This window comes from Rhodnius prolixus, unplaced genomic scaffold, assembly GCF_049639745.1.
Source record: "Rhodnius prolixus isolate KJV_2025 unplaced genomic scaffold, Rpr scaffold_3, whole genome shotgun sequence".
Taxonomy (NCBI): domain Eukaryota; kingdom Metazoa; phylum Arthropoda; class Insecta; order Hemiptera; family Reduviidae; genus Rhodnius; species Rhodnius prolixus.
Window position 1 is genome coordinate 18,379,492 of NW_027411603.1, and position 10,714 is coordinate 18,390,205.

At 30.2% G+C, this 10,714-nt stretch overlaps 1 protein-coding gene across 3 annotated transcripts; it reads left to right on the plus strand.

The window, feature by feature from the left end:
• Positions 1-1,154: 1,154 nt before the first annotated feature.
• SCCRO (defective in cullin neddylation 1 domain containing SCCRO) lies at positions 1,155-7,622 on the plus strand. Of its 3 annotated transcripts, none has more exons than XM_074125556.1 (5): positions 1,155-1,413; positions 1,485-1,698; positions 4,270-4,438; positions 4,597-4,810; positions 6,282-7,622. In XM_074125556.1, exons 1-5 carry the CDS (start codon positions 1,411-1,413, stop codon positions 6,387-6,389), a joined length of 708 nt encoding a protein of 235 aa, XP_073981657.1. In that variant the 5' UTR covers positions 1,155-1,410; the 3' UTR covers positions 6,390-7,622. The 3 variants fall into 3 exon arrangements, with proteins under 3 accessions (XP_073981657.1, XP_073981658.1, XP_073981656.1); XM_074125557.1 differs by lacking the exon at positions 6,282-7,622 and adding an exon at positions 5,933-6,053; XM_074125555.1 differs by having other exon boundaries at positions 1,160-1,413; positions 6,341-7,622.
• Positions 7,623-10,714: the final 3,092 nt, after the last annotated feature.

The window sequence follows — 10,714 nt, forward strand, 5'->3', positions numbered from 1 at the left end:
ACATCTATCAATTGTTTGGGTGCTATGGGTAATTTGGAGCGTCGCCCCAGTAGGATGTAAAGCAGTTTCGCAAGTTTGTCTATGAAGAGCCCAAGGTAGCGCACTAGATGTGTGCAAGGAAGAGGATACCAAACATTTAATAACACTGGAAAAAGAAAAACAACCAACTACACTCCCTTCCATTTCAGCAAAGCCGTCTTATAAAAGGTTTCTCACTAGCATTAATTTCAATCTGTTAGAAGATTTCGAGGACGTATCGAAAACAACCAGTATTTCCGACTCGAGGAGTGTGGCCGTCCTTTAACTTGATAATACATTTCATCCATAAAAGTACCCTAAATACCGGCGAGTTTATTCTTCCTCTGTGAAAGAATCGTTTCTAATTCAGAGCAAACTTTAATTAAAAAAAGGAGTCGTCTGGGAGTTTCTGAGCTTTCAGAGATTTTTTTTTATTAACGTAAATTAGAATATTTATTTATTTATTTTATTAATTTGTGTTTTTAACTGGGTATTTTTATAGTTTTACAAATCTGTTTTTGTCGCTTAAGTATTTTTCAACTGTCAACTATAAATCCGTTTAATTTTTAATAAAAGTTCTCACTCTCAACAATATTAAAATTTAAAAAAAGTTAAAGGCATTTTTATATTCTTATTTAATCCGTTATCTTCTAATCATTTATGGTACTTAGATTTGCGTAAATTTTAGAGGGTATCTGCATCGGATTGTTAAACTTCATAAACCTTTCGTTTTTTGTTTAAATAAATGCTTAATGCCCATGGCATCTATTAGATTATGTAACAAGTATAAGATTAAAAATTGGGAAAAAGGAATAGCGAATGAGTGAAAGGAGCGAGTCACAAAAAGGCCCAGTCTGAGTGAACTAGTTCACAAAAATGAACGAGTTAGCCCATCTCTAATTTGCATAGCCTTTTTTCATATGAAAGGTAGTGTATTAAATATAAGTATACCTATATCTCTACATATACTCTGTTACAATGTATGTCTTGTCCTCAATGCGGCAATAAAATAGCTAGTCTCAAATATCGTGTTTATAGGATTTAGGCAGGATTGTTTGATTGCATTATCATCAATTAACCTCTATTGATAACTGAATCAGATGAGGTAACTGTCAGCTGTGAGATAATACAAAAATAGATATAATAACATTAAAGTGAACTGTTAAATGTGATACTTTTTTTTCAGTTATTTTTCATAATTAATTTTCTTTGCTAAACTGAAGAATAGTTCTATTAAAATTACATTAAAACGTACAGCTTGACGTTCGTTCGCGCTGGTCGCTCAGCTGTTTTAATGCTATTGTATATACGAAAAACATGAATACTTCTGTGCTTACAGTTTACATTTGAAAAATTACACATTAAATGGATCAAAAGCAACATTAGCAAAAAATGGTAAGTTACTTCAAGACAGCTTAATTGCAGTCTTCAAGTAAAAAGAATTAATTTTTTTGTTTTTGTTATAGCACAAGTTGAAATCGTCCCAAAGAGATAAAGTTAAGAAATTTATAGCTTTTACACAAACAGGAGAATCAACAGCAATTTATTGTCTCTCGCAGAATGATTGGAAGTTGGATTTAGCATCGGACAATTTCTTTCAGAATCCCGATGTTTATTATAAAGAACCTAAAAATACTGTTGATCGAAAAAGACTGGAACTTGTGTTTTCAAAATACAAGGGTAAGCAGTAATGTTATTATTTTATTTTCGTTGGAAACTAAACATTTTGTTTAAGTTAAAACTTTTTAAAAAGATTAACAATATCTTAATTTTAAGTTACAAATTTGATCAATGTATATGTACTTAGAAAAGTATATAAAGCAGAGTATATAAAAGTGTAAAAATTGCAGTGGAAAATTCTTGTCGTTTTTAGTATCAAATGAGTTTAGCAAGAACTATTGTTTAATTCTAAAGTTAATATTAATTTTTGTGTCATTCGTATTTTCATTTTTCTCTCACTTAAAAAAAATTCAATACTTAATGAAATGATTTTAAATATTTTTTTAAAAATTCATTTGTTAAATTTTTTTTTAGTCTTGTTTTATTCTTTGTTGCCATGTTTGAGTAAATTTAGCATCACATCTTTCATTAAAAGTTGGTGAGTTAAGCCAAAAGTCAAATACTGGGCTATTCTTCTTGCCAAAAAATTAAAGACATTACGTAAAGATATATTTATAATTACAAAAGTGTATATGTGTCACAGTACCTTTCAATATGTATATGTTGATCAAATTGGTAAGGTGGGATTAAAATTTTGTTAATTCGTGTGTGTTTATTGTACTTACAAATTAAAATGAATTTTTATTTTTTGTGCTGTCATGATGTTTAGTCAGTTTAATCTAGTCGATTTTCTTAGATGATCAAATTAAATTTACTTTCTCAACAACTTTTTAAAATTAGGAATTCTAGGTTCCGAGGCTACTGTAGGTATCTAATAGGTGGTAAGTGGTAGTGGCATTTGAGAACACTATGGTTAGCGGAAGAGGAATTTGTATTTTTATATGGTTCGAATTTTTACACTGAAGTAATTTATGTTGTGCTAACTTCAAATCCAGTATTTTTTACATTGGTAAATCATCAGTTAGAGCATTCTTTTTGACAGAATGACAGATTTTATTATTTTATGGTTTGGGCATCCGAGAAGTCAAGTCATTTCAAAACTTTGAGAATCGCAGTTTGAAATTGATCGCTGCTCAATAATATTGATAATTAGCAAGTAATGGAATTAATTGAAAACTCTGAATTGCGATTCAGTCCAACACCAATAAAATAAATGACAGCTACATCTTTTTGAAAGCAGGTTTTTTTAAAAATTTAAATGAATGGTAAAAACAACGTTGCAAACTGTACAAACATAACTTCAAGCTTCCTTTAAACTCTATTTTCCTCATAAGCAAACATAAAAGCTATTTAAACTAATAAATTAAAGTAATCGTCCATCCTATTATTTCAGGCGGGACTAAACGACCAACTGTCAATCAGGTTTATCGTGGACAGAAGCACATACTTTACTATTAACATTTTTTTAACAGATACAAAGTAGCTATTCGCTGGATTCGTACGGGAAATCTCCCACTTACAAAGCAACGTTTAAACGAACTTACCAACTTTCTACGAGTATATGGTTCTAGTAAAATCAGTACTATCATTACAAGACAAACCAACCTTAAGAAGAAAGGTAAACAATCTCTAAATTACAGAGTAAATATCCGAAACCCCTCAATAGAAGAACATAAGAAATGTAACTAACTAACTTGAAAAGAATGTGTAATCCCATGTATAAACATGTTATGATTATGGTTTGTTTCATCATAACTAATTGACACTGAAAACAATATTCCAAAAAAAAGTACTTCTTCGCCCACCTAAATAAATTTTAATTTAAAAATTACATAATTACTGGTCGATGATGAAATTACATCTACGAAATAAACTAACAACTTAGCAATTTAGGACTCACAGATGAAATGATCTACGTTAAATAAACAGATGAATTTAAAAAAAAAAATTATTCTTAGATTCGCAGCATTGAAATAAGGACGTACACAACTTAATAAGACTTCTCCCATGGACGCAAAAGAAAACACTGTGATTTGCTTGAATGATTTCTGCAAAAGGACCAAGACGAATATTATAGTCGTTAGTAAATAAGAGGGAGGCATGATATCTGAAGTTGAACAAAAAATATGACCTTGTGAAATTAATTTAACTTTATTTTAAACCTGCAACGACTTAAGTGGCAACTATTGAGAAGACCAAGACAGAGTAGCCGTTGCGCCATCACTAGGAATAAGGTCTTGTGCATCGGTGTACAAAAAAGTCTTTGTGTATTAAAACAAGATGTCTTAGAACGCAAGCTGACGAATAGATTTTTGTTATTGTTAAAGAATAATTTTTAGCAGTTTCCACCCACCTTAATTTCTATAGTTAAGTATTTTAGGTAAAAGTTAATAATGTTACGATAGGGAAGGGATTAGCTATGTGGTTCAGTTTATTGGTTTCCCAGCGGATATCCCGGCTGCGAATCCAGCTGCTGGCCTGTAGATTATTTTTTCCTAGAAGCTTCTTACAGCTTGTTGTCCGGCGGTAGACGGTGTTGTTTGTAACTAAGACAACATTGTCTGTAGGCTTGCATACACTGAAAGATGCTCCTAGCGCCAATAACCTCTGTTGTTGACGCGCCTAAAATCGTAATTTTTTTACTTGTTAGTTTAATAGTAGACATGATGCAATACAAAATAACTTTTATAGATCCGTCGGAACCAGATAAGATGACAGCGGATGGAATTATGCGTTTTCTTGATGACCTTATGTTAAGCCCTGATTCAAAACTTGTTTTAATAATAGCATGGAAGTTCAAAGCTGCAACTCAATGTGAATTTACCAGAGAAGAGTTTATATCTGGTATGATTGAGCTGGGGTAAGTATACATTTCAATACTAAAAAGTTATTAGCTTATGAATTTGCTGGTAAGGGAGCGAAAATTATTATGTGTTTGAAATTATTTTTTCTTTTTCTTAAATCAATATTTGTTTTTCTGACCTCATTTATGTATACTGGTTTCGTTTATACTTTTAGCGTGGATAGTATTGAAAAATTGAAGGCAAGGCTTTCAACATTAGACAATGAACTTAAAGATAATTTAAAATTTAAAGATTTTTACCATTTTACCTTCAACTATGCTAAAAATCCTGGTCAAAAAGGATTGGAATTGGATATGGCCATAACTTATTGGAATATTGCTTTGCAAGGAAGATTTAGGTTCCTTGATTTATGGTGCCAATTTTTGCAGGTAATTTGATTTAATTTCAAAATATTTTTTATTGCAGTAAATTTTTGTTTTACTTGAACTAATTAGAGATGATTTTTATTTTTACTTCTTGAGAAATATTTTTTACTTATTACTACATATTTCTTATAATTTTTTCAAGAAAATTGATACAGATATGCTATAAATACACTCCCCACAAAAAAGGAACTCTCTTATTTTGCTTTATATGTTAAACTTTTATCCTTAATGAATGAAGAACCCGATTAAACAGGTATTGTTTGAAAGAGAATTTATTACCCATCTAAAAAGAAATAAAAGATAGATTAAAATTTGTCCTTTAAATGTTTTGCGCTCATTGCAAAATAATGAGTCTGTTGGGTGTAGATTTGGGAAATTCGTCTTTCCTCTTTTGAACAAATGATTTGAAAAAGACGTTCCCTTGTATCAAAAAATAATAATAGGCATTTCAACATGGCATACTATAGTTCATAATATACGTGTAGAAAAAGGAAGGATCGAGTTTACAATATATGTAGATTTTAATTTAACCTGAATAAAACCTGATTGGCGCCTTATTAGAGCATATTAGAGCCTCTAGTATTGCGAGGATTTCGTTTCAAGTAACTTTTGCTATGATCCAGAGTGAAGATCCTATTCGTCAAAAGCAAATAGGAGCAGTAATTTCTTCACCACTCCTTAATTTTTATTACTTTGGTTAGAGGCGGCGAACGATGTTGTCTCCTAGTAACATTTTTGTTCTTCATATTGAGAGTACATATCTATTCATTCCTGATAAGATAATCCGTACATTTTCAAGTATTGTACTCAATTGAGGATTATCTAAATTAGCACAAAGTTGTCAATAATAAATTGAATAAATGGGGCACAAATTCTAGAAGTTTTGCATCTACTTGCGGTCAAAAGATATATGAATTCAGAATAGACATAGACGTTGATTCTTCCTAAAAGCTTAATTTGCTGTCCCGAAGACATCTCGTCTGAGCGCAATCGGGAGATATGTGTAGAGTATAGTTCCTCTCTAACTGATAATTGATCTTTAAAAATAACTGAAAAAACTCATTTTTTCTATTTATGCCTTCCTAAGTTTAAGTTACACCTAGAGACTAAATCAAATTCTTGCAGTTTAAGTGGTCTCATCGACTCGGAAATGTGACGGATCTTGGGTACATGGCATATGCTCTGGAGAGATCTAATCGATTTATAACATTTTTAAGTGTAAATTAGTTAATGAATTTAATATAAACTTTTTATTACGAAGGCAGAATTAATTAAATTAAAAACCTCTTAAAAATGTGAAAAACAGTCCTAAAACAATCCAAACGTTCACAACAGACCTATAGTGTTTTTTTTCTTTTTTACTTTAATTCTTCTTAATTGAATAAAAATTATAAGAAAAGTAAAAATAAAATAGAAACAAGTTCATTTGTTTAGTGGGTGAGTGTATACACAGTTCATCTATCTTGTTATTCAGGATGGAAAGCCGCACATAAGTCTCTGCAGAGTACAATCTATTTTGCTTACTTTTCTCAGGAACACCATAAAAGGTCAATACCGAAAGATACTTGGAATTTGTTGCTAGATTTTGCCACGGTCATTAATGAAGATATGAGTAATTACGATGAAGAAGGTGCTTGGCCTGTATTAATCGATGACTTTGTAGAATGGGCGCAACCTCAAATAAAGAAAGGAACACTTCATTCTTCCCAGACGTAGTACACTACATACAACTAAGGAATTTTTGAAGTTATAGTTTTGTCACAGACAAATTTGTACTTTTCAAGTCCATAAAAGTGAGCTGAAGGACTTACGAACATTTGAACTTTTTGTTCAAGTTTTGCCTAACGAATATTGCGTTGTCATAATCTTGCAGTCCAAAATAAATTTTAAAAAAAGTAACATTAGAGGATTGCTTATACTATATTTATATTTGTTTTTTCTAAATTACCGTGAGCAGTTTAATTATATTGAAAATGTTGAGAAATAAATTTCTTATTACTGAAATTTGTGGAATGATCATAACGGAAAGAAAGTTAATAATATATTCTTTACCACCTTTAATGATTTTTAATAGTTTTCATCTGTTCTGATTTAGAGTAGGTATTGCAACACATACTTTAAAAAAAATTACTTAAAAAAAATGTTTAATGCATTTTGGATGACTTCCTTTCTGGTTCATATTGAACCAAATTAAAAAAAGTTCTTTCGGAAGCATCTTATTCAATAAAATAGTAATGTGTTAAGTTACTTATTTAGATATTTTCTGATAAATACATTTTATTGGCTAGTAGCAATAATGTTGGATTTTTGTCATACAAAGTATTGTTACATATTTTAAAATCTTGTAATTTTTAGAGATCCCGAGCCATTGCGATTTTCCCAAAAAATAATTAAAAGTAATTGCAACTTAACTATTATATTCATTTATGTAGTAAAATAACTACCTCGATCAGAGGTGCTGTATAAAAATGTTTATTAACGGATGTACGGTAGTGGTCAGATGCAAACATCATTACCAAAACTTTTTTGTTGGTTCTCTACATTTTTGGTTTAATCGGGGTCTTTCATCCGGAGCTTTTTGATAAAAGTTTGATAACAGAATTTCAGAAGCTGTTGATGAAGGTCACTTATATTTCCCGAAACGTGAAGTACAAATGAAAAAATAATAAAAGATTTTTCCTCTGGTCGCTGCTAAACATTCTTCCTCTTTTATCTTATGGCCTGACAAATTGTGAACCTGTTTATTGAAGAAATTTTAGTATTTGTATTATTAAAAAGTCTTGTCTACTTCAAACTAAAGAAGGTTTTAATACAACATTATCTAGTCATTTATTAATTACACATCAAATTTCTTATAAACTGTAACTTCTTCTTAGGAGCTTCTTTTGGAGTAAAAAATATCAACAAGGTATTTTTATGGAATGACGTAGTCTTTTTATGGAGAATTTCTTGCGAAACAGGCCTACATATCATCCTGCCTTAAAAATTTGAGGTATTTTTTTCATGGATTAATTTTTTTTTTATATACTTTTCTTCCTGCAACAGCGGCAGATTTGCTCAAAAATAGAATTGAATTAGAAAGTAAAGTTGCTTAGAATTAAACAAATTAATATTTAATTCAACAGTAGAAATGTTATATTAGTAATTTTTATTAAAGTTGTAATGACATTTAAATAAAGTATTACGAACAGACATACTCGTGGTCCTTAAGACCGTCAGAGGGCTGCATTCTGCACTTAGCATTTAGTAAAATTTTTTCAATTTTTAAAAAACTGTCTGGTTGGACAGTGATATAAAACTAGATTGTCAAAAACGGCACAAAAAAGCGTACTGTTGTAACAAAATCAGCTAACTTCGCAATTTTTGAAAAATGAAGTATGCAACTACACCTTCATATTAGTTATAATAAAGAAAATAACAATAATACGTGTTATTTATTTATCTTAAGTAGGTAGAAAAAGCTTTTTATATTATAAGTAAAACAGAATTTGCACTAGTTTAAATATCTCAGTGAACGAAGAATTAAAAATATGCAAGTTAAAAATGAAATTATAGTGTGTTTGGGTAGATTAAAAATTTCTTTTGTGCAGAAATGTATGTTGCTGATATTTTCTCTTCAAATAAGGAATTTTTAAATACTTTTTAGTGTGACATGTGTAATTAGTTTTGTACAAATATTAAAAGATATTAAGTAGTCATACGCTTGTGGTTTCGAATCTGATCAATAATGTATTTAGATATTTGAATACTTGATTGAATTCTCGTTATTTTAAATGATTCAAACACATTTTAGCTCTCTACTGCATGAGTTTATTTATTTTTGTATCAAAAATCTTTTGACTCTTATTTTCATTCCCTAATAAGAGAAAAATAGTAGAATTATTTATAAATATGTAAAAATTATAAAACGTCATGGCTAAATGCTTTCCTGAATAAATTGAGGGAGGTATTGTTGCGAAAAAATTATCTCTATAAATATTTAATTTTTACTTCCAGAAATTACTTGGCAGAGGCGGATCTAAAAGAGAACAATTGAACTTACCCTCCCAGATTTTATATATTGATAAATTTTGAATAAAATGAGAACATGGCATGCATCACGTAATTTTTATACGCTTTTCAATTTTTTATTTCTAAAGGAAAGTCTCATATGTTAAAACTAATAGAATTAGACCAAAATTATTTTATATTGTCATAATAAGTTTTCAATGCTTGACATCTTTTTTTATAGTTTTGTCATAATGTAGGAGGATTCTGGCAGGAATTTTGGCGCTTACTATCCGTCGGATATTCTGCTTTCTTGTTAAATTCGTTCCAACCCCTACGAAATTTCTGAAGCCCACACAATACTCAACTATTGCGAACTGAGTTCGGGGTCTCCAGAATGCTGTTCATTTTTCCAGCCAGTATAAATTTCTATTCAGTATGAATAGTCGTAGCAAATTCATTTCACAAACAAGTTATTAATAAAATTATTTGCTTCATTGGGGAGGTCAATGCTTCTTGGTGATCATGCTATCTATTATGGTGGCTCCATACAACAAAATGAATTGTCTTAAAAGAACATCTGGTTAGGTGAAATGCATCAGAATTCTCCAATTTCGTTAGAAAAAACTGGTGTCACTTCCTTCTTGATGATTAATGACATTAATGTTTTCTTTCTCCTACCATCTTCTAGAGTTTTACTGTGTTCGATTCATTTGTCAATTAGAAATGTGAAAGAAAACAACTGGGTTTAGAGAAAAAAGTAAAAAAGAATTACAAATTAACAACTGTGTCCATGATGTTGCACATTTGCAACATTTAAATTTGCGGACAAAGATGTACATGTGACATTTTACCTTAGCGCAGGAAAGGACAAAGTGTGAGCAGCTCTCTGACAAATTAAAAAAAAAAAATTCTGTAATTGTGCATTAAAAATAATTTTTTAAGTTCATAAAACAGTTTGCTAGCAAAAATAACATCAATTCTAATGTTAATATGTATTTGTTTAATTTGGTGATCTCCCTATGTTTAAGAAAAATTAATTGCTCTAGCTCGAGTGTATATATAAATGGCGACCTGATGAAGTGACAAAATGGTTCTCCAGAATCTAAGGTTAGATTTGGTACTATTGTATTAGGCCTTTTACTATTTAAGTTAAAATGTAACATGACAACAACTCGAGAATTCTAGGAGAAAAGATCCTGTGAGTTTTCAAACCGAATTTTTTTAAATTCTGACCCATTAAAATTTGTGTTCAACTACCCAACTGGAAATCTCGCATGAAGCTCATCTTCACATGCACACACTCATCTATATTCATACATTCTTCAATTACAATTGTATTCACAAACACTGATTCTTTGGGTAGGTTTTTATTTTGCAGTAACGTAAATGTTTAGACAACTAAATTTGTTTTTTTAATTGAGGGAAGGGACTCAGGATTCCTTAGATTTTCTCTCTCTAGGAGCTTCTTATAGCTCGCTGTCCGGTGATGGACAGCGATATCTGTAACGAGAGAACACTGTCCGAAGGATAGCAATACATAAAAAACGGGCGCCAATGACCTCGGATGTTGACGCACCTTAAATATCAAACATTTATAATTTTTTGTTGTCAGTTAATGCCATTAGTCTTTTGATTTGTTTGTTCATTTTCTTAATGCTACATTCTTTCTTAAATCAATTACTTTCAATTTTTATTTATTTATTTTGCAATAATAGAAAACTTCATTCTTTAGCTTTTTTGAGTAGTAATTTGTTTATTTTTATGTTTATTTATTTTAGTGATAACAGACAATCCCTCAGAAACAAAGAATTCGCTTTAAACAAAACTAAAAATAATTAATGATTTGAATTGCAGGCGTATTAAAGTGGAAATTTACAACTATTAAGAGAGCACAAACACAAAAGAAGCGATCTACCG

Coding starts and splice junctions, on each gene's coding strand:
- SCCRO (XM_074125555.1), top strand. Junction 1,699..4,269: donor TGTGTTTTCAAAATACAAGG/GTAAGCAGTAAT, acceptor TAACTTTTATAG/ATCCGTCGGAACCAGATAAG. Junction 4,811..6,340: donor TATGGTGCCAATTTTTGCAG/GTAATTTGATTT, acceptor TACTTTTCTCAG/GAACACCATAAAAGGTCAAT.